This window comes from Zingiber officinale, chromosome 9B, assembly GCF_018446385.1.
Source record: "Zingiber officinale cultivar Zhangliang chromosome 9B, Zo_v1.1, whole genome shotgun sequence".
Classification (NCBI taxonomy): Eukaryota; Viridiplantae; Streptophyta; class Magnoliopsida; order Zingiberales; family Zingiberaceae; genus Zingiber; species Zingiber officinale.
The window spans coordinates 112,221,664-112,246,939 of record NC_056003.1 but is presented as its reverse complement, the minus strand read 5'-3'; the positions used below and the strand labels follow the sequence as shown (position 1 = coordinate 112,246,939).

The following is a 25,276-nucleotide window of genomic DNA, read 5'->3' as shown; positions in this document are numbered from 1 at the left end:
TTGGAAAGAGATCATGGAAAATAAGGAATCAAAATAATATCGGAAAGAGATGATAAGGATTACGTAAAATAAGGGATAAAAATCATAATCTTTCAAATTAGATATGATGTAATTATTTGGCTTAATTATATGCATTTTTTCCTAAGGTAGAAATCATAGAGTTGTAGATATATATATTTATATCATCTTTCAATGAGATATACACAGATTTCTTCATAATTCTTTTCTACTTCCATTATTTCAAATTGTTGAAAACTTTTATTGAAGGACTTCATCTTAACATCCAAAAAGAAGTGAAGACGTACTATCCTTGAACTGTAAAAGTTGCATTGTCCTTTGCACGATTGCAAAAAGAGAAGTGAGGAAGTATAAAGAAATAATAAGTGGCACCGAAATCATCAATGTACACAAAAGAGAATATTGATGGATGAGCCAATAGAAGATTCAAAGGATAAATATTAATAAATCTAATTGCCTTATCTAAATTAATAACAAATCTAATAGCATATTTGAATGGGTTATTTGAATAAGTATATGTATTAGTTTCTGCTTCATCAATCCCGTTATGTGATGGCATGGCCTTCCCTCTTCCACAACACACCTTATGTCTTACTCTTTCTTCCTCTTCTGTAGCATTGTTATCCCTCCACACTATATGTTAGCCATGTTGTGCCCTTCTTGTTCATGGATTCCCTTTTCAATGCTTCTTATTTCCCTTCATGCTCTCAACTCTACTACACATGAATCCCAATCTAGTGTCAACCATATTAACCCTACGACAGATTTTCTATCACAATTCACCAAGTCCTCTGTGATGAAGCTACTCTCCCTCTCCATGACTCATGTCATCAACCATGTATCTCCCTTTGTAATGTCGATATTTCAATTGTGTATATCCTAGGAAGGAGACAAAGTCATAAGAAATTAAGGTTTTAGAAAGCAAAAATCCAATAGCACTTTTGTTCCTTTGGCAAAAATGAGGGAGGGAACGAAAATACAAGAGAAATTCTTTCCTAGTTTTCTTCTATATAGTTTCCATCCGATTTGAGCAGTGATCCTGTCCGAAAGCTGAATCAACGGACGCTGGGCACGTGGCGCTCTCCGAGTCGCTAACGTAGATCTTCGACTGGTCGTACGAACCTCCGGCGAACCTGCACAGAAGTCGGGCCGGGAAGGGGTTCCCAGCGGCGACCCTCCGACGCTCAAGTCAGGTAAGCGAACAATGAAGAAGTGGCTCCAAGTCTCCAAGAACGCGTACCTCTGGCGAAAGGTGAGGACTTTTATATAGGGCTGTGGAGAAGCGAGTACACACATACCGAGGTGTACACGTGTCCTTTCCCACACCGTAGTGTGGGCTTGTCAGAGGAGCTTACCTGACACCATACTGCTACAGTTTGAGCACGTCTCTGATGGGACAGCGGATCCTTCTGCGGTAAGATTTTGAGTATGGCCTGAACGTAGAGCATGCCCGCTATCAGAAAAAGATGTCCCTTGTCCTTTTCCTCTTACTCCTTGCCAGACATCCGGCCGGACAGCCTCCACCTTACATCCGGCCGGACATATATAGTGGTTTACTTGGGAGATTCTCGGTCATGTGCTTTGTGGAGACTGTTAGCAGTATGCTACCTTATGTCTTCGGCCGAACGTGACTTCCGCTCGGTCCTTCGTTCCTGTTCAATCGAGCGTCGGAACCCCGACTCCCATCGGGGCGCCTTTTGGCCGTCAGTTAAACACCGGTCGGTCATCCGGTAGGTCAGCCACCCTTCTCCGGTCGGCCGATCGGTCCGACCTTCTCTCGAGCGTCCGGTCGGTCCATCCTTTTCCGATGGACCACCTGGCCCTTTGACTTCCACGTGGCGTTGACTCCTCAAAATGGGGGTCCCCTGTTCTTACCGCCGGATCAAGCAGGAAGTTCATTTTACATGCAATTGAGATTAAATCAAAAACTTTAAAAATTCAAAATTATTTTTTCTTTTCAAATATATTTTTAATAATATTTTTTCATGTTAAAAAAAAAATGCAAAGTTCCCCTCCCTCTGTCCTTCATTCTTAAATAGAGAATGTCTCACAATTTCTACTATAAACTTTTCCCCTAGTTTTTGTTTTTCCTTAATTGTTTTCATCCTTTATAAGAAACATGGACTAAGTAAAGTTGTCATAGCTCGTTTCTTCTACCATTCTCTTGTTCCTCCTAAGGTATAGGCACCATCAACCAAGTCTACCTTAAGTTCCCACAATATAGACATCATCAAACCCCTTTACCCAAAGGAGTACTGCTATCTTGACATGGCCTAATTGGTCGTATCTCCAACATGTCTACAACCTCCAATTGCCCCCTTTTACATTGAACACCATCTCAAGGAGGACAAGTTGCAAGCCACCATCAAGGTCATCAATACCACCTATCTCTTCCCACTCCCTCCTTTGACCTATTGCCATTAGAAAAGACAAAACTAATATCGGAATCAAAAAATCTCTCCTTGTCACAATGTTAAAACAACCAAGAGAAAGGATGAGATCTCTCTAAGTTGAGGGTTCCAACAATAGTAGCATCTTGTCCAAATCATAACCACCAATGGAAGCTCACCTAGATCACGACCAACAACTTTTTGGCCTAGATTGGTGACAATCTCATTATTGTCACTTTATGTCCAACATTTCACCTTCCAATACCCGTCTTCCACAAAACTGACATGACCAATCTCAAAATCACCAAAATCCAATCACCCCTTTTCTTCAATCTACAACTTCTGCTGTTGATGCCAACAAAGCATCCTCCACTAAATCACGTTTGTTCATTGGGAGGAGAGCAGTGGCTGGCTCAATCTGGGCAAGCAGCAGAATTGAGAGTCATGCAGCTGTGATTGGACTCAATGATAGAGGAGAATGGGAGTGAATGTTATTGTTTGCTAAGTGAGGAGCGACAAATGGCACAGCCTTGATGGGCAAGGTAGGCAACTGGCAAGGGCTTTGCCAACAGTCGATGGCGGGATTAAGGGCAGCATGGGGAGGAGGGGGAGTGGTTGTGAAAAATTCTCTATTGGACATGAGCATATATGGAAGCCAAACAGTGAAAAAACCTAAAAAATACTTTTGAAGAAAACACTTTCCATTAAACAAACGGACCTCTCATCATATCTCCTCAGTCAAATTAGATATTAAAGTTAATTCTATTTTTACCCACGCCACTAATATTAGTTTCTAAGTTGGTTGTTACATCAAAATTGGGTTAGTCATTGTCTCTCTCCCCTCTCCTCTCAAGTAGATAAAACTTTACTCAGTGACCTCATTTGACATCCTTTCTTTATCTCCCAAAGAAATATCGAATTTTACTTCACTTCTTTTATGTCTGAGAGTGGATATTGACAACTTAGTATCTCTTTTTCTCTCTGACCCTTAGAAATTTGGCACTTCATCTTTGCAAACTCTAGACACCTAGGATTTAATTTAAGTAGAATTATAGAAAAAGGTTAGATCAACTTAGTCAAAGTTGCTTTTAAATATTGTGATCACCTTAATCAACGACAATGATAACAACAACAACCACCCAGCCTTATCTTACTAGATGGTATAGATCCTTCTACACCATTGAGCTTTATCCCCTACTATATCATCATTTATATTTAAATAAATTTTATCTTGTTTTATTATTGATAACCAAGTCTTTTTTATTTTCTTCTTTCTCGTTTGATATGGACATTTGTCATAATTTCATATCGCCTAACTAGAGTATTTATTAGTCGTCTAATTGCATGTTTGTACCATCTTAAACATCTCTAGGAGTTTTCCCTTAATAGGTGCAACCCCAACTTTCTCTCTAATATTTCCATTTTTTATCTTATTCATCCTTGTATGTCCGCACACCCACATTAACATCCTCATCTCTGCAACTCTCATCTCTTGCTCATGTGTTCGCGTCATAATCCAATATTTAGCTCCAAATAATATAGCAGATCTAATCATCATTTTATAAAACTTTCTTTTAAGTCTTAGAGGTACCACAAAGAACACTTGACGTTCTCCTCTATTTCAACTATTTCGCTTGTATTATATGTAAAACATCTCTCTAAAACCCTCGATCCTTTTGCAAAAATGATCCTAAATACAACTCATCATCTCCTATCTTAACAATTGTCTTATTACGTCTATTATTGTTAAACTTAGATTTTATATATTCTGTCTTTACTCCACTAAGCCTAAAACCTTTTACTTCTATCATTTCCCGCCAAAATTTGAGTTTAAAATTTACTCTTCACATGTCTCATCTACTAAAATATATTATTTGCAAAAAATATACACCGTGGTACTCTATCTTGGATGTGTGAGTTCATCCATGATTAGTGTAAAAAGATAGAGACTTAGACTTGATCCATGATATAACCTTATCTTTATGGGAAACATTTCGGTTAATCCATCTCAAGTCTTCACTTTTGTCATTACATTCTCGTACATATTCTTAATTAGTTCAATATATATTATGCTAACACCTCTTTTTTCTAGAGTTCTCCATATAATTTACCTTGGGAATTTATCAAAAGTTTTTTCTACGTCGACAAATACCATGTATAAGTCTTGTTTTTGTTCCCGATACTTTTCAATTAGTTGTCTGAAAAGATGTATAGTTTCTATTATCAACCTTCCAGACATAAATCCTAATTTTTGTGGTCGTGGTCTCCTTGCCTAGTCTTTTTTCTATTACTCTTTCCTAAAGTTTGACTCATTAGTTTAATACCCTATAAATTAGTTTAATACCCCTATCGTTTACACAATTTTATGCGTCTCCTTTATTGCTATATAAGGGAACTAGGGCAGGCATTTTTTAGTTTTCAATATCAAATTGAATAACTTTATGAGACAGTCAATACCTTATTTCTTGAGCACTTCCATACCTCTATCGAAATATGAACTACTTTTCCATTTTGCATCTTATTTAAAGTAAGTTTGAATTCTATAATAAAAATTTAAATTTCTATACTCATTTGAACTACTTAAATTACCTAAATTAAGTTGGTCATCTAAACATTCATTAAAAAGTTGATCAAAATACTTCTACCGTCGCTCTTTAATTTCCTCATCATTTACTAAGTACCCTATTACATTCATCTTTAATACATCTTATTTGAATAAGATATCTTATCTGGATAAGATATCTTATCTTCCTCTCTCTCGCTTTAGCTATTATATAAATGTCTCTTTCTCCTTCTTTTGTATCCAATTTTCGATATAAGCATTCAAAAGTTTTATTTTAAGCTTTGCTTTCTTGCCTCTTTTTTATTTCCTTGTTCTTACAAGTATATAATTCTTTATAGGTTGTTCGTTTTTCCTTCACTTTCTTTACTTTCTCGTTCCACAACCAAAATTCTTTACTTGGTGGTGCATGTCCCTTTGACTCACCGAATACACTCGGTTATTCTTTTTTAACTTTGATATCATCTTATCCCATGTCAAATTCGAGTCGCCATATATTTCTCCTAATACTTACTCCTACCTTATTCTTAAATATGTTTGTTTCTCATATTAAACTTCCACCATTTAAGTTTAGGAGTTGTGCATATTTTCCTTCTATTGATACTATACTAGAGACATATACCCAACTTATATTGGGCGGTTAAATTTTCTCCGACGAAGCAATCTTTACAAATGTTTTTATCATTCTTCCTAATCATAAAAAAGTTAATTTGTGATTTATTATTCTAATTTTTGAACGGTGATCACCTTAATCAAAGTCTTCTAAAAATTATTACCAACTCCAACCTAAATATCAATGATTGTTACCACCTAGAATTTTAAGTAGTATCATAGAAGTTTCACAAAAATGGTGTTAGTGTTGCATTTTTAACATTTCCTTCAAGCATCTTAGCAGTTTTATTTTTCTATATATATGAGATCATATATTTTTTTGACTAGTTCGACATTGGTAAATATCTATGATGTGTAATCCGACTTAAGGAAAAATTATAGAATATATAGATTTGGTCCCACATAGTCATTAGATATCTTCATTTATTTTCTATTAAATAAAAGAGTTTTTATTCCTTTTCAACTAATAGGATGCAAGCTCAGAACAAAGACAGACAAATTTTAGTGCTAACACCTGGATTAAAATATCATGTTGTCACCCGACATGACCATGACTAGAATTTACTATTCCAATTGATGTTGGAACTAGTGAATCTTGGTAGACAACTTTAGAGAAATCAACAAGAAAAGAGGAGGATACACCTTTGTAAAGGAAAAGGAAGAAGAGGTGGTCACAACTGAAATTGGAGAAGAGAAGAGGATGAAACCATCAAGTGTAGAAGGGTAGCTTCACGTGCACAGGAAATGGACAACTCAAATGTGTAGGGATACCTTCCTTTTTGGTACTACCCAAACCTAAATCTGATTAAATACTCATTTACTAAACTTGGTCAAGTATCCACTTAGGTGGCAAACAAATGCACTCGTGTGTAACTAACTACAAATAAGTCAAGTATGCATGGAGAATGTTAAATAAATTTGCTTGACCTAACCTGTACATGAATCAAGTACTTGATCCTAACTTAAAGAGTTAAAGTACCCAAGCATCAACCCTACCAACCTGTAGGAAAGATGGTAGGGCAAGTCAGGGCATACATTTTTGAGTGCAAGTGGGGCGGGTGAGTATATTATTAGTTATAGGTATTCAAGGTAGTAATAAGTTGAATAAGTCATATAACTCATGAATAGTATGTAACATGGTATAAAATACTATGTCGTGCTGATTGGCATGAGTAAAATTTTCTATTCTACCTACCGACGGGCACTGACACAAGTTCGGTGGCACAAGTCCACCGCGACCTCACGGTGTCATAAGGAAGCCACAACCTCACAACGTCCTCTATGTTTTTTATTCTTTTAGACAGTTAATTCAAATTCCTTTCTCTCTCTTAATTTGTTTTCCTTCCTTGATTTGTTAATTTTGTTTCGTCCTCCATCATTAATTCAACCCCCCCCCCAACCCAATCCATACATGAAGGTAAATAGAGAGGAAAGAAACTTTTTACTTCTTAACGATGGTTTTTTTTTTGTTTCCCTTCATCTATCCACGAGGCAAATAGAGTAAAATAAACCTCTTTAAGATAGAGAGAATAGTTTGTTACAAAAAATTAAAAATATATACATAAAAAATAATTTCTAACCTTATAAGATATACTACCATGAGTCAAATTATTACATAAACAAATTTGGTTTAATTTTAAATTGATCAAAATAAATTCAAATTAAATCTAATTTAAACCTATTTGATATTGTCATCTCTATTTGGTGGACTTTAGGTAATCCTCAATTGACTTTTACTCAATATGTATTAAGCATTTCATGAGATAATATATAACTCAATATTCAACATCTCAAATATAACTCAATAGTACGCATTTATACAAAACAAATATTAATAAAAATATTTTTTAATTAATATTTTTATATTTAATCAAATATCAAAATTGTATCGGCATAACTTGATAAGTACCAAAATCGTATCATTCCAGTCAAAAATCGAAACTTCGACATGACTCAAAATTTTAAAGCTTGGTCTATAATACTAAAAAATATTATGAAACTTTACTAGTTATGATAATAAGTACTCAATTAATACACAGTTAATATTAGTTAATTTGCTATTTATAAATATTTTATACTTTATAGCCAATTAATAAATTGTTATAGTTAAGTTTACATATATGTATTAATTAACATTAAGTTAGCATTAAATATCAAAAATTATAGTATATACTTGAATAATAAAATTATATACTTTATAGTCAATTGCCTATTATCTACATACTGTATAGTTAAATTTAGCTATTTAATTAATTAGGTTTAATTGAAATAGGTTTATAGATTAATTGTAACTAAAACATAGCATGCATTTTGCTTTGTAATATTTCTTAGAAACAATATTCTACCGGATTGTCATGCAATAAAGGAAGTGTATAATTTGCAATTTGGATGGTCATTGATGTGGTGATAAGGGGAGCCCACCGAGTGCGGGTCAAAGATGGAGATAGCAGCCGATATGGAAGTCAAAGTCAAGGCCAGTGTGTGGAGGTTAAAGGCAAGACGATCAATGCCAGAACCAACGGACTCACCAAAAGTGGGTCGAACGGGGTCGACTTCAGCTGTCGATCAGGCTTGAAAGGTCCGATCGGCCAAGAAGCTCATCGAAGTAGATTGCTCGTCCGGACGAGTCATATGGAAGGAACATCATATGGTGCACAACTGACCAAGCGAGTACCAGGCCAACCGGATCTCATGTCCGATCGGGTTAGAGACAGTCGGTCGGACCAAATCACAACGAAGAAGAACGGCTAAGGTCGATCAGGCGGGATCCCCGGTCGAGTGGCTCCCCCTCTCAGCCAATAGTGGGACCCCTCCCATATCCCTCAATATCTCTTTGGAAGGTAATGCTGCTAACAAAAGGGCATGGTCAACAGGCAAATCGTACGACGGAAGCTTCTACGGTCATGTCAGGGATTTACAAATCGTACGAAGAAAGCTTCTACGGTTATATCAGGGATTTGCATGTCCTGTTAAGGTATGGTGTTAAAGATACTTTTCTGACATGTCCTTCCATTGGACGGTTGGAAAAACGTACCCGCGCCTTGAGGGGCGTGCACGTCACCAACTGAAACAATATATAAAGGGGGTCCATGCACCGGCAAAGGTATGCGTTATCTACTATTCACGCTTGTACTTTCACTGTTACTGTTGCTCTGCTTTCTTCTACTATTCCGGTGACTGACTTGAGCGTCGGAGGGCCAACACCGGGACCCCTTCCCTAGCCCGGTACTGACGTTACTTGTATTGCAGAGCGGAGCAAAGTCTACACAGTCAACCAAGAAGTCATATCCCCAGCCAACCTTCTTCACGATTTTTAAACAGGATCAGTCATGATTTCTTATTCAGATTCCAGAATCAATGAATCCATTGTTATTAAACTATGATTAAAACACAATGAATATAGCTTATCAAATTATGATTATTTAACATGAATTTACTTTACCAATTCCAAGAAAGTAATGCTTAAAATGTTTCTTGTCAGAGAAAATTTTTAACTGGTTGCCAAAGAAAGGGATTGTTGTATACCCGCCGATGGTTTTCGTTGTTTTCAGCAACTGAAATAGGCTTCTCTTCTTGTTGCCGGTGCTCCACGACTCAGAATGCAATGAATCAATAATTTCCAAATTCTGAACACTGTTAAGCATGGTGCATAGGCAAGCTTAAGAATAGCTCTCGTTGCAAAGATAATAAACAAATCAATTTTGTTTGTATTTCTAGTTTTATGGTTACTAGAAACAACAAAAATATCATTTAGAAAAGATTACCTGGTAGCATCAATATTCAAGTGATCAAAGGACCCATTGAAAGTAACCTGGGAAAAGTAAGATCAATAGATATATTACTGTTAACAATATATATCCTAACATATATTTAAAAGATAAGTATTAAAAAATTTGCCACAGACACAGTTTAAAACTATGGACTGCAAGACAATTCCATGACAAAAAGTACAGTCCCATGACATAGAAGTTACCAAAGTTTAAAGTTTTGGTCTTTGTTAAAAATGATATGTTTCTTATTGTTCTATGCTGACACTTGGCATGCTTCACAGCATGTCAAGATCCATTCACATGATTCACATAAGTTTCAATTCCATAATCTTCTTCTACTTAGTCAGTTTACCATCAAATTGATATCTATAGCAATTATAAACTCCAATGAAATAGAACTTTGAAGCAATAATTTAAAATAATATAATAATCATACATAAATATCCCAACTAACCATTAAGAGTAGGACTTGTAATGGCACAGCTGGAACAAGTATAGTGCAAGACGTGAATATAAATCAGTTTCTTGACTCCAGTTCTTGTTGTTAGTATTTCTCTCCTCTTTCTTTTTGCTAATCACCTAATCCACTAGCTGATGATTCTCATCTTCCACTTTACTATGCTTTTATAGTATTTCTCCTCATGATCAGACAATGAAATCAAAGAGTAAGACACAAGGAATTTTCATCTCAGCTAGTCGGGATGGTACCAAACAGACAAGCTTTATCTTGGTCAGCACCACCGAAACTGTGTTGGTACAAGCAGGACTATAATATTTACCCGTGAAGACACAACATTAATATCAAAAGAATGGTTTAGGTAAATACAAGATTTAGTAAATAAAGCCCAGTGTCCTTGGATCTGAGATCCAAAACACAAAAAATTGTACAAGACCAAGTTTGATCTAGTTATTTAACACAGTTATGATAACATGATCAAATAATGACTCTGCCAAGTTTAAATTTCGACCCAAGAAAGAGTTTTAGTGGCCTGTAGGAATGAGAAATTTCAGCCATGTGTCGAAGTGCTAACACATGATGATGAGGAGGAGGAGAGAGGCAGCTAAGTGCTTAAAATAGCTATTCTGAAGTTGTTTCTTCAATCAACTAAAGATGTTCGAGAACTCAGCCCTTGTAAAGCTATTTTTTAGTTCAAAATATCTGATGAACTCATGCAATCCTAAGGGGATTGTTTGTGAGCTGAAGATACCCCTTTTTTAATAATCTAGGTGTTCAGGCTTCGCACAACTAAACTGGAGATAGGCGGCCTTCTCCCCTAGTTTGCCTATCGGGTAAATTTGGAGCAAAGCTTATGTACACACTCAGAGGCCGACCTCTAAAATATTCATCCATATTTAGGTTTCGAATTCTAGTCCTCTTATTTGTTATTTGTTTGTTGAGTGTTTTACCAATGCACCACACTCATGGAGGCTAAAGTATGAAGAAAATCCTTATTGTATAAACAATATGATTACCCTCACCCTAAGCGCCCCTCACAGTTTGTTCCCAGGTTATATGAAGGAAGGTAAATCACGAGGTCAACTTATAGCCGACGACCGCCAAGTGACTAAGGGGTGAGAGGAGTTTTTCCTCGAGGGCATGTGCTTGTCGAGAATTGATCTTTGTCCTATTGTAGCAAATCCACCACCTTCTAGTCATTCTGATTAGTTGTATTTCAATTTGTCTGATCTTAAATTCAGAGTCATTGTGATTCTTGCAAAGTTATATTGAGTCATTGTAAATCATGAAGTTCCTTCCCAGTAGACTGATTGAGATGTTCACACATTGTGTAGAACAATTCTGACTTGAAAAGTTGTTCTAAATCCTCTCTCTCTCACATAAAAATTCATATACACTTTACTCCTATAATCTTCTTCCACTTAGTTTATTAACTTGTAAAAATGACACCGTAACAAAAATAAATTAAATTAGAATTTGGAGGCAAAAGCTAAAAAATAAAAAAAATATTGTGGTGTGTCCAATGTCAACACAGCAATTCTTATCGGAACAATAGGCACGAACAATGTCGAGACCCAACAATTATCGAATTGGTGTATTTTGATTGTACCATTCAGCACGATACGATTTCAAACCATAGACTCAATCGAACTTCATGTCACTAGTTTATAGGTCAAAGTAATGGATTAATCCATTAAACCACATTTACTTAAATATTTAAACATACACATGCAAAAACATGAACTATAGTATATATACAAAATATAAAATATTCTAAATTAATATATAACATATTTGTATATCAATAATTATATCATGTATAAGTATAATATATCATTTAGAGTAAATATAGAAAATACAAAAATTATATATATATATATATATATATATATATGAAAAAAAACTCATTGGATTTTTACAAGGGTTAAACCTAATGGGTTGTCGAATCCCTTTTTTAACTTCCAATTCAGGAAGTGGAATGGTTGAAGTTCCAACACACGAGTCGATTAGTCAAATTGGCATGTAGGGTTCCAACACCAAATCAAGCTCCAAATCAAATAGATTTTGTATGGTTGCACCAACACAGAGGCCTTTGATGCCTCCCATAGACAACGCATGTTATCCTCATTAGGTTACAAGATCCCACGAGGCTCTAGTGCCTCTTATAAATCCTGAAGCACTTAAGGTTCTAGTGTCTTCCTGATCGATGGCTATTGGATTACATCCTCCAACTATTTTGTCACCTCCCCTCTTCGCTTTTCTCCTTTCCTATGTCTTGTCGTCGTTGTGGCACACAGGCAATAAATCTTCTCTTGTTAAGAAAGCATCGTAAGGATCACTTGCAGTTGAGATCAACATATGAATAGGTCTCTCCTTGTCCCCAATGCAAAAAATGTCAGATTTCTTAACATCTTCAGTACCTCTAACCATTGATCTTTAGACCATTTTAGCTCTATAATGACCACCACTAGGAAGCTTCACAAGAAGAATTATACTATGTATTAATGTGTCTAGTTTAATTAGAATACCTCACCGCCAAGGTTGCTAAGATTCCCAACTTACTTAGAGCTTCACAGGTGGAGCGGATTAAAATAAGTTGCTTGCCCACCCTTTGATTGTAGTCACATGAGCATATATGTTCATATACTCACCTATATTAGCCAATTTCATATCATACTAATGATCTCAGAGATAACTTTTCGATGACATAGAATATATAAGTTATGCAGGATCCCTTTGGGGCTTGGTGCAATGGTAAACGGATGGATGAGTTTCCCAAGCAACAAGGGTCTGATTCCCACGCAGTGCAAATAAATGTACGTGGCGCTCAAACCTCTCATAGTGCTAGGCCATCCCCATAGCCCATCTGTGCTTCCCAGATTTATCCAATGGTCGGTGGGAAACTTCTGTGGGCTTGACATGACCACCTCAGATGAATGAAGGGTAGAAATACCTAGACACTTGGGCTTAGAATGCTCACTAACTCCCACCATTATATTCTTCAAACAATCTATCTCTAATTGGAGCCTATCAAGACTAAGATTTGAGAAGGCACCTTGATTCCAACCCCTACTAAAGAGTAAGGGCGTCTGTTAGTTTTATAGCACCATCAGACCCCTCAGTACATATATTCTATTTAGCCACTTATTTACAATTTAGTGAATGTCGTGGTGACTCAAGATATCATTGGCCGAATCACAAAGGTCTTCCTGGAGAATAAGACAAGCCTAAATATACCCTCTGTAGAAAGTTTAGACATATCAAGAACGTCTGTTACTCTCCTTATGGCTTCCGTAAGGCCATCCTCTACACATCATATCCATATGAAACAATTAACTATAACCACATAGGACAGTTAAGTTCCTCTCATTCCTTATGAGTCTATATCCACTATCATAAATCCTATTGAGATTATACTCATCTCCTTCGACTAAAAGCTAAGATAGGTGTCTCCGGTCCATCAAATATTATATTATCTTATAAAAATACGTTTGCTGTATGTAAGACAGTTAACTCGACCTTCTGCATGGATCTTTGACACAAACACCTTTGAATATGTCTAGTAGTATCCACTTATTTTTCTACTCTAACATTACTTAGTTCACCCACTAATGTCATGTCACCAATGGTTCTTTTTCATAAAAAGGCATGCCAATTGGTAAACTTATATTTACCGATAGCTTTGCCCTTATTAAGGATTTATGACATTGAAAAATGATTAGTGTTGCACATTAGTCTAAGCATGGACTAAGATATTGAGCCATGCTGAACAGGGAAATACCAATGGAACTCCTATTTCACCCATGTCATAGAAATGTCACTCATCTTATCTAAGGCTAGGCAATACTAATCGTAACTTTAGTCAACACAGACAGAGATAACAATCTAATAGGTTTATCAGTCACAAAAGGGAAGATGAGAGAAAGAAGGATTATAAATTGGGATAAAATCAAGAATGAAATGCATACTAATCGCAAGATAAAGAATCGAGGAGGTGAACGGTGGAGGGAGATGCTCAATAAAACTGTGAAAAAGGAATCTAGCAACATCTGTCACAAAAAGGAGTGGTAAGGTTGTCAGAAGGGGTTTCTTCTCATTGTGATCGAGGTCATCTTCAAATCATAGGGTAGTCAAATGTGATTCTCCTACAAATAAATGAACTACTTTTGGTTATTGTATCATCTTAGGAGGTGATCTTGTTTCTTAGAAGAGCATAAAAAAAATTTGTAACAAGATCAAGTACAGAAGCAGAATAAAGTAGTTAAATATTAATGGCTAAGCTCGAATATGTTCCTTTAGAGCCAATGAAGGTGCATTGTGGCAATCAAACTGCTATGCATATAGCATCGACACTCTATTTCATAAGGACAAAACACAAAATTGATTATCAACTTGTAAAGACCAATGAATTATCTATAGCTAGAAGGGGCCATCTAGGGGATCACACATATGCCTCTTGATCAATTGGCCAAAATTTGCACTCGGTAGACTTCATTCTCTCACATAACATTATATCCTTGAATGTTGTAACTTTGTTACTGCACTGAACCGGATTTTCCATTGTAGTAGTTTGATATTTTCTCTTTTTTTTTTATAAGTAAAAGTGGTATATGATGTATCTAAAATGTACAAACTGAGGTTTTTGGGTCTATTTATGTCCATGTATGTGCATGCTCCTAAATATCCTCTCCACATCTAACTGTCTCTCTCTAAAAAAATTTATGGTTTTGAGCCCTCTATATATAATGCATCAATGATGACAAGGCCAAATGACGAACCTTTGTCACCACCCTACTCCCACGGTAATGCTGCCCAAAGACACAGATCGTCCTCCGATAGATGAACATCTCTAGACGCATATAAATTCAAACTCGAATCCTCCTCCATAGCTTGCAATAAGGGGGCACTAAAAGAAAAGATGCTCATGTTTCTCTAACACCACTGTCTATCCACATAATAATCTCGTCGATCTCTAGTGAGAAGCCTCCGCTATGAATGTAGAACTTCCATACTATCCTGGCCCATAACACCCTAGGACTAGGGCGTTTGAAGAAGTACGCCCAAGCTACTCCTCCCTCATGTGCAAACCACTCTGTCAGTCAATGTCTAGCAAATCCTGTATATGCAGCAAGTGCTTGATCAATGGGGAATCTGAATAAGCTAGTTAGGAGAACTAGGTTTCATGCTCACAAGTCTCTGAATCTCATGCCTCCCTTATCTTTCGATCTATACATATCCGCCCATGACACCGGAGGGTGCTTAGACGTCCACATAAAAGACCAGCAAATGATGTAGATATGATCAATAATACCTGAGATAACGACATAACGAAAAGTCAGAAGTACTCGACACCCTGAAGTACTTAAGTGATAAGTTGCGCCTTGGCTGCATAGGACAATGCCTTCTGTGCTCGGGCATTGATCCATTGAATCAAAGAGTTCGTTAGCGGGTTGTCGTTAGAAATTCGTAGACTCTGTGTAGCTAATGGAATGCCAAGGTACCTGAAGGGCATAGTGCCTTCCCGGAAACTTGTGATGGAAGAAGCCTACTTTGTCGTATCATCAACTCCGACGAGGTAAATATTGGACTTCAATAGTAGAGCCAAAATCTTGTAAACATGTGATCAATGTGCAAGTTGTATCACCATGGCTGAAGAGAAGGAGATCATCTACCTAAGCTAGGTGGCCAGTCTGAGATGTCACACTGTGGATGGAAGCCGAAATCTAGCCGAATTATACTTCGCTGCAATTGCCTCCCAAATATCTCTATGCAAATCCCAAAGAGGTAAGGTGATAGAGGATCCCTAGAGCTGTAAACAAGCTGAGCCGAGCCGAGCTTTGAGGTGTTCAAGCTTGTTTGATAAGATAATCGAGCTGAGCCGAGCCGAACTTAAAATGAACCAAGCTTTTGAAATGAGTGTTCAAGCTTGGCATGGTTTATTTTTTATGAGCTTGAGCTTGTTTGAAGCTTGGCTTGAGCTTGGTTCATTTAGATGTTATCAAGCTCTCAATTCAAGCTTGGCTTGAGCTTGATTCGAGCTTGGCTTGAGCTTGGTTCGTTTAGATGCTATCAAGCTCTCAATTCAAACTTGTTTGATTGTTTGAGACTTTTAATTGTTTGATTGATTATTAAGATTGATAATTTAAATTTATTTATTTATTTTATTATTTATTTAGCATATTGAAAAGAGTTTTATTAATAAATATGGTTCATGAACATTGTTCACGAACGTTGTTCACGAACGTTAACGAGCTGAACACATATGTGTTCAAGCTTGTTTGTTTAGCTTAACGAGTTGTTCAAGCTTGTTTGTTTAATTAATCTTATGTATATTGAACGAACATAAACAAGCTCTTACCAAGCCGAACACCAAGCTTGTTCACGAACGTTTGGTTCATTTACAGCCCTAAGGATCCCCTATCGTAGTCCTCTAGCTTCTTGAAAATGACCAAAAGTCCCTCCATTAATAAAGGGCCAGTTTGATATTTTCTCTACAAGTTCTAGAATCGGTCCATTGTCGAGGTAGGTTGTTTTTAGGGAACCACAATAAAGTTAAGGTCTTGTGCAATAAACTGTGGGTGTGTGGCGTTGAGATTGCCAAAATGAAGAAAATAAAGAGCTCTTGAATAAATCTTTACTATACCATGAGGGTTGATGTATTTATATGAGAATCTAGTTGTAAGGTCAATGTTTTTTGAGAGGGTGGCAAATGGTGTGATTGCTCAAGGAGCAGGTAGAGGAGGTATGCACAGATGATGGTGATGGTAGTGGGATATGGTAGACATTAGAGAAGACGAAAAAGATAAGTGTACTAGGAGAAATATTGTAGTAGAGGAAGAGAACGATGAAGCATGCAAGGTAGATTCAAGATTCACAAATAAGTCTAGCATTTATGCCACTAGACATAGAATAAGAAAGAGCTTATGCCTTAATCGACAATCTCAAAAGAGACTTGGCACTAGTGCCTCAATCGACAATTTTGCAAGAGAAATGAGGATCTCTAAAACACAAAATTATTGTAGATTTGATGATAAAAAAATGAGAGGTATCATTATTGCACTTACAATAGCTCGATCAACACATACAAAGTAGACTAAAGTAGAAACAATGAAATTAGACTAAAGTACTATGTAGCATGGATACTCCGATTTTTTTTTTGAAGTATCAGACACAGATACGGCACGGATACAGATACGCAAATACACGTATCGGATATGGCCAAAACCATGTGGTTGACTTTCTAGAGGTTTGACCATGCGGATACATTTTTTCCGGACACGTTTGGGGTAAAATTGCAAATATTTAAAATTTTTAGGGGTTAATTGAAAATTTTTGAAATTTTCTAGGACTAATTGGAAAATAATTAATAAAAATTAATTGAGTTGTGGGTTTTAAAACCCTAAACGCTAATCCTTTTATGCTCGCCTTTCGCCGACACCTCTCGCCATGTAAGTCCTAAATTATTGTTCCTTATTTCTGCTCTACTCCTCTAAAGTGCTTAAACCCTAATCATTTTGTTAAAAAGATTTGATTTAGAAATTTGAATATAATCCTTTTCCATCTCTATAATTTTTAATTTTCAATACTATATATGATTATCGTATCCTAGCCGTATCATATCTTATATTTTCAAAATTTGTCGTATCGCCATATCCGTATCGTATTCGATACGATACCCGTATCTGTATCCATGAAACATAGCTAAAGTAGAAACAATGAAATTATTCTTGAATACAACCAATATAAAATTGTAGGCTATACTGGATTATATGGATTATATATTGATTGATTTGTTTTTAAAGGGTCTATTTTATTGCATCAATATTCATGGTAAAGAATGATCATGCGGAAGCACATTAATCAAACTGGAGGGAGGCATAAAACTGACAAGACCATCAATCACATTTATCTTTACAGAATGTATCAGAAAGTCGATACTGTAAGATTCTAACCTCTTAAATTCTATTCATCAGTCATCAAGTAGTTACCAAAAAAGAACGAGGGTGTACCAGTAATGAGTGGTTTACAACTATTACACCTTGCTCAGCTTCAATCCTGTGATAATAAAGTCAGGTAATTGTGTAGGCTCTTAGCAAAACTTCACATGAAAATTTTAAAATCCAACCAAATGAACTATAATTAATAGCGCAAAAAAAGAACAATCTAGTAACATTTTGACACTTTAAAAATGACTGATATTTTATTTAAGAGGATAAGTAAAAAAAATGTACAAGAAAGAAAAAGACCCATTTCATAATTTAGTATATTAAAATCATTTTCTAGAAGAAACTAAGCATATATCAAATAAAAGCAAGTAAACAGCAAGAAAACGTACCACTTTATGGTAGCAGCTGCAGCAGCTAGGCATAGATAATATTGTTTATGGTAGCTTCCTAAACCCAGAGCAGATGGCTCCTTCGCTGCCAAACTTTTAACAAGCACAGCTCCCTTCAAAAATCAGACAGCAATACTATAAGCACACAAGCAAATTACAATGTCCAAGAAAAACAATGTATCACCTTAGTATCATCAAAACAACAGCGAGGCAGTGTGACCTGCAGCATGTAGAATGTCATGAATATGGCATATTCAAGATGAAATTAATTCAAAATTACCACCTTTTTGTTCGATGTATAATGTTTATCTACAAATTCTAGGACTCCAACCATACCATCTGCTGCCAGTTTGGTTGGTGGTACAATTATGACCATCGGATCATAAAAATGAAGAAGTGTATTAGTATTCTGGTATGAACAACTCGTTTCAATGTACTGAGAAAGATGTAAGGAGGCTGATCTCAAGTCAAAAGCTGCCACGCCAACCTACAAAAGAGGTTTAATTTTTAAACAAACAATAACAAATTCTTAATGACCACTAACATTGGGAAAAAACTTACAGAACTTCTAATTCTAAAATTTTAAAAGAAATTTCAAAATTACTTCCCAATTTTTGAAGTGTGCCACATCAAGGAAACAATAACCTTATGGAAAAAGTAATCAATAACTAATACTTGGTTTCCTTGAGTTCAAGAAAAGTGAATGTTTTATGTATAACATTTGGATAAAATCAAGAGAAGTATGAGGAAATTAACAAAAAGTTAGATGGAACTTATTTATAAGATGTACAGCCATTATGAACAAACAAAGATAAAAACATAATTTTTGAAATAACTTGACAATATACACAAGCAAGTAGAAACAAGAAAGCTAAGATTTGACATAGACATGTAAATAGTGGTATGTCAAAGAGTCATATTCAGACAAAGCACACCATGCTTCATCACAGGTCATGTGAGGTCACAATCTCTCACCTAACTCGAGCTTGGTTGATCCATACAAATATCGACTTGGGCTAAAGCCCACTAAATCATAAATTAATAAAAATAATGATAAAAATATCAAAAACATAAAAAAAAAAAAAATAGAAAGAAAAAAATAAGGGAAAAATTATAGAAAAGAAAATTAGGTTTTTTAAAATTTTGGGATTTTCCTTTTTTTTTTAGCCAATTTGGTAACTTTAGGCAAAATTGACCAAAATACTCCAAACTAGCCTATGTATTTAAAATAGAGGTTACTTAGGCCTTTTTTCTCTATTTTTTCATGTTAATTGCCTCTACCCCAATTTTGACTTGGCACATAGGTCAAGCTCATACTACTCGGCCCAACATAGAGTCCAAGCAAGCCTGACCCGGCAAAACCCAATTTTTGGTTAGTGGCGTCAAGCATAGCAGAGATTGTGCCGGGTAGGGCCAAGTACCAGGTGGTCAAACCTATTTCACACCTCTACCCAATGCCTTAGTTTGATCTCTGCATGAACATTGTGTTAACTAAAATAGAATAAGTTTGTGGCGGAAAAATGGTCATAATATCCTTTAACTAAAAAACCAACTCATGGAGTATTATACATATAGCAATATTTTTCTAAACAAACATTAGCAATTTGTATAAGCAAGCAGCACAAACCAGCAATCAAATAGATGTGTTAAAAATGGCATAAAGATGGACAAATTGGACAGAAATGGTTAGGATTCTAATGATTTTTTGTGTGAGACAGAAATGAGTAGACAACAATAGATAAACCTAAGTAACCAAACTCTAACATCATTTTCCAAACATAATAGGCAAATAAATAGTTAAACCCCACTCTAAGTAGCTAATATTTATAATTCTACAAATGACAGTGGGAGGTTCATGGTGGATACATAATTGAGTCAGCTTTCCTTTAATACATTAAATATTTTAGAAGTGAATGCAGCCACAATATAACTTCCAGAAGAAATATACTAACAGAGACAATAAAATATCAGATCCATTACTCAGTCATCAATCTTGACATATGCAATCTTAAAATAATCTCAGATACTTAAAAGAATGACAACTCAAATTTGGAAACCATAGAAGAACTCATGAAAGTTCACTCAACTCTCAAACATCAATGGTTTTAGATAGAAGTTCAACTTTCACCAGCCCAAGCAAATCAATGAATAGATCACCTAGTATGGCTATCTTTCTTTGCTATGCACTATACCTCAATTATGATTCCTCTAAAACTAAGAGACACTACAAAGTATACCATAAAATGTTCGTCCAATTCTCAGCTTTGTTATGGTGTTTGGATTCCCTCGAGTCTCTGATGCACATTCAAAACCAGGGGTACAAATGAAAAACAGAATGATTATACAAATTGATTCGTCCATTTCTCAGATCTATTATGGTGTTTGGATTCCCTCGAGTCTCTGATGCACATTCAAAATCAGGGGTACAAATGAAAAACAGAATGATTATACAAATTGATTTGGAGATAACAGAAGATAAAATGATATTCCATTATTTTGTTCTTAATTCCATAGGTCCCAGAGTAAGAACCTAGATTCAATTGTACTATATAATTAGTTAAGTGTTGTTTCTTGATGCTAGAAAATAAAAATGGGGGGAAATCAAGATACACCAAAATCTGCCAATCCTAGTCTTACAACATCTAAGAAACAACCAATGACTTAGAAAATCTCCACAAACTCTGTCTAAGCTTTACATTGCTTGAAAAAGAAAAAAAAAAACAATAAGAAAGAGAAACATAGCATCAACTTTTATACTTATTTATTATATTTCTCTGCACACAAGAGAGCCCAAAAGAGAAGTTGCAATTAATTGTATCCAAACATAAATGTGAACGAAGAATATGATTTGATCTTGTACTTAAATTACTTAAAGGAGGAACAAACAATAATGCTGAAGAAAAATGACTGAAGTTTTCTTTGGACATCAATCTAAGTTCAACATAAATAAACAAGAAAGAATTGCATATCATTTTTCAGGTTTCTTTCTTAATGATTGCTTCATAGGAAAATGTATGATATGAGAACATGTGATAGCTCCCTGGTGAGGCCTAATCCTGATGCCCATTACTTATGAAAGTAGTTATAACATCACGTTCTCCAAAATGACAATTTGCACACATGCTCAAAATGCCAGGGATGGATAGATCATTCACAAATGGAAAGCATGCATGTGTTATTCTCTAATGGCAACCGTGATCAACAAAGGACCGATTCCTAAACAGAGGAGGGCATCATATATTTTCGTACCCTGACATGAGCTTCATGTGAATTCATGATATCCTCTCCAAGGTATTCTTTCTCACAGTTGTGCTCATTGGTGGAAGATGTCTTAAAAGCAGAAGCACAGATCGCATCAGATCACGGAAAAAGACCCGACCATGTTTCTTAAAAAATAATGATAATAATAAAATAAAATAGAAACCTAAAATGACAGCAACCAAGTTTTAGACTGCCTCCGGGAATCTATGAACCTAAGGCCAACCTTCTATTTAGTACAACAAAAACCCTAGAAAAAATTTAGAACGCATAGATCGCATAAACTCGAACTGATTTGATTTTCTTCACTCAAAACCTCTCGAAATAATCGAAGAAGAACAGACGAAGAAGAGGACATAGCGACTCACTGAACGTTCAGTTACAGATTCCAAAATGCAGGCAGCAACAAGGGAAGTACCGACATAATGATGTCTGCTACGAATGAGAGAGATCAGGAACCAGAGGAAAGACGAGAAGAGATAGGTCGAGGAATACCTCCTTTGCTCGATTCTCGATCAGCCCCAACACGAAGCTTGATCGCTCCCCTCCGTCCTTGTCCATGCCCTCCAAAAGTATATCACCAGGCGCTGTTAGCGGGGTATTTATAGGAGCATCGACGCCCAAATGAGAAGCAGAAGACGAAGATTTGAATTTAGTCCAGTCGGGCTGAGTCCCTGGTTATGAGCAATCTTAATTCAAACGAAAAACAAAGAAAAAGAATCATAAATTTTATTATGGAATAAGAGAGCTGCCCCTCATATAAACTCTAATTCGATATTTGTCCTTCAAAATTTCTAAGTTTGACCCCAAGCGATGCTAAGTAGCTGAATTATTTTATTTCCTGTAATTATTTGAGTGCATTATCTATTCACCCCCATTTTATTAGAAAGGTGAGGGATTAAATATCATTCTAGATTGATTGATGTTTCTATTCTACTTCTTTTTTAATTATGAAAATTGGACTTCCATTTATTAATTCTGAAAATTGGACTTCGATATTAAAATATGGATCTTTGAATGACTCTTAAAGTTAGTAGTTGATTGATATACATTTTACAATCTTCAGTTTCTTAATTTATATATCTTAAGTCTTGGATTTTGATTGTGAGATCTAGATTAATTATTGATAGTTTACAGTAAATTTTATCTTGGTCCCAATATTTAGTATGATTGTCTCTAATAATTTTTAGTTTCTCTAATCTAGAAATGAGGGAGTCTAAATCTAGTTTATGGGTATTTCTTATTTGAAGTAACTGTTTTGGGAGTACTAAATTAGGTGGAATCCTGGTGTCATCAAAATTAGATATAGGGCTTGACCGGCCAAGTAAGGCTAGTTTTCCTAATCTTGGTAGTCAGAAAGAGCTATGGCACAAATTTGGCTAATACTAGATTATGTTGGCTTACTTGCCTAATTACAGGTATTTTTAGGAGAACATTGACAAGATGAAGTATTATTCATAGTATCAAGTGACATAATTTCTAGTTATGGTTTGGTGGCTAAAGAATAGACAATAGATAGATAGTATGAAACTATATGTTATGCTATCGGTGAGGAAAAAAAGTGCATAATCCTTAGTTAGAAGGAAAGTTTTATATGGTGCTAAAAGGAAATTTAAACCTAAGATTAAGTGAATATTAGGATATAATAATAGTTTAATCCAAAGCTTAGAGAGTGAGAGTGGTGTGCTATATTTTCTACAATTATCATAAAATCTAAGATGAACATTAGTGACAAATTGTGTACAAGTTAATTGTTGACTATCAAATTATTTACCGAGTAACGGTTGTGATGCTATTTTTATAAAGGTTTTTGACAAAACTGAAAGAAGTGTATTTTCATCTATTATGGAATTAGTAGCTCCACTATCTTGAATGGCATGTAAAGTAAACTCATGACCATGGATGTCTACTAAACAGTTGACTCTAATGTCTAGAGTCTTTCCCATATTGCATATACTAGAGACTTTTATAAAGACTAGATCTTTATTTATACCTGTTGGTGTAAGTTGTAAGTCTTTACCTTTATCAGGAGAAGCCTGAGAAGAAAGTGAAGGAAGACTTTTTGTCATTTTTTATCCAAGATTTCTAGTTCTGTTTCCAGTTGATTAATATATGTTTCTGATATAGAGAATCTTGTTTCTAATAAAAAGTTTTGAGTACTTCCTTAGATGGCTGACTTATGGGTATTGTAATGGAAAATAGTTGTTGAAGGTAAATATTACAAGCTTATTTTTTACATAACTTACAAGTACCTCTTCTATCTAGAGATGAATAATAACTACAAAAAAAATAAGAAATGTTATCAGTACCTGTTTTTAGTATCCAATCATGTAGACAATTATGTTCTTCAATAGTTTTAGAGATAAGTTGTTTAAATATTAGATTTGTATTTGAAAACTCTTCCCATAATTCTTCTAGATTATCTAGATTATCTAGATTATCTAATGACATGTACTTTTATATATCAAGATGAAGGTTATACTGCAGATATGAAGGCTGCAAAAATGAGTTTACAAGGCTATAGTCAGAAGAAGGAGATACTTTTTCATATCATCTACCAAAATAATATAGTATATTGAGGATGTATCATAGATATTTGATTGTACTTCTACTAAATCAAAATTGGTATAGGTAACTAGCTTTGCTTCTCTTGTATATAGAGTTTTTTATTTGGGCAGGCAGAAGATAGATGTCCTAGTTCATTACAAGCAAAATATGTAATGGTATTAGCATAAGTTTTCTTTGATTTGAATTTTGCACATGTTTTTTCTTATTTAGGTATGATTTCTTTTCTCTACTCTTTCTAACATAGTAGGTTTTTTGGGGTCTTATTTGTTGGTGCAATATCCCCTAGGTCAAGGTTGACCAGGTTGACTAAGCTTGAGTTAGCTCAAGTTTGAGTCTTGATGTTTGAGTTTCGATGTTTAATAATGCATGGAGATTGCAGATACAATCGTCCGTTTTGGGAGATTGCTGGTGCAATTCCCCTCTGGTCAAGGTTGACCAATTAAAAATGAAGAAGAGTCAAGTAGGTCAAAGGGTTGATCGGATACTTGACTGAGAAAGTCCTAGTAAGTGAAGCTAGGTGCAAGTCCTGGTGAGTGAAGCCAGGCAGATGAGAAATCCTAGTGAGTGAAGTTAGGTGAAAGTCCTGGTGAGTGAAGCCAGGCAGATAGGAAATCCTAGTGAGTGAAGTTAGGTGAAAGTCCTGGTGAGTGAAGCCAAGCAGATGAAAAATCCTAGTGAGTGAAGTTAGGTGAAAGTCCTGGTGAGTGAAGCCAGACAGATGAAAAATCCTAGTGAGTGAAGCTAGCAGAAGGGAAGTCCTAGTAATTGAAGTCAAGCACGTGAAAATCCAGGTGGGTCAAGGTTGACCGGACACCTAGTATCGATAAGTCCAAGTGGGTCAACGTTGACCGGACACTTGGCATGAGGAGAAAATAGTCCAAGTGGGTCAAAGGGATTGACCGGACACTTGGTGAGGAAGTCCTGACAGGTCGAGGGTGACCGGATGCTAGGCATGATATTTCAACATATCATGGTTGACCGGATATTAGTTCTAGGGACTTTGGACTTGATTTGGCAAGTCACTAATGGGCCAAATAGATCAACTAATTGATTGACTCATGCTCAATCGATCGGTTGATCGATTGGGTGAGATGTCGCGACAAAAGGACCTCCCAATCGATCGATTAATCGATTGGGAAGGTGACACTGTCGCACAGAAGTCCTCCCAATAGATCAGCCGATCGATTGGGAGCCTCCAATCGATCGGGTGATCGATTGAGAGGCTGGAAATCGCACGAGAGCCTTGAATCAATCGAGTGATCGATTCAAGCTCTTTTCAGAGAGCATAGAGGCACTCTGAATCGATCA

At 35.8% G+C, this 25,276-nt stretch overlaps 1 protein-coding gene across 1 annotated transcript in view; it reads right to left on the bottom strand.

The window, feature by feature from the left end:
* LOC122023294 (DNA mismatch repair protein MSH4-like) overlaps positions 1 to 22,102 on the bottom strand; it is a 33,790-nt gene extending 11,688 nt beyond the window's left edge. Inside the window, exons 1-8 of the mRNA XM_042581353.1 lie at positions 21,896 to 22,102; positions 18,426 to 18,629; positions 18,327 to 18,362; positions 18,143 to 18,255; positions 17,817 to 17,862; positions 9,345 to 9,391; positions 9,023 to 9,213; positions 2,344 to 2,429 (exon numbers count right to left, since the gene is read on the bottom strand). Of these exons, the coding sequence (XP_042437287.1) occupies positions 2,344 to 2,429; positions 9,023 to 9,213; positions 9,345 to 9,391; positions 17,817 to 17,862; positions 18,143 to 18,255; positions 18,327 to 18,362; positions 18,426 to 18,629; positions 21,896 to 21,961 (789 nt within the window). The 5' untranslated portion in view covers positions 21,962 to 22,102. The remainder of the gene's footprint in view (positions 1 to 2,343; positions 2,430 to 9,022; positions 9,214 to 9,344; positions 9,392 to 17,816; positions 17,863 to 18,142; positions 18,256 to 18,326; positions 18,363 to 18,425; positions 18,630 to 21,895) is intronic.
* Between the last annotated feature and the right edge of the window lie 3,174 nt (positions 22,103 to 25,276).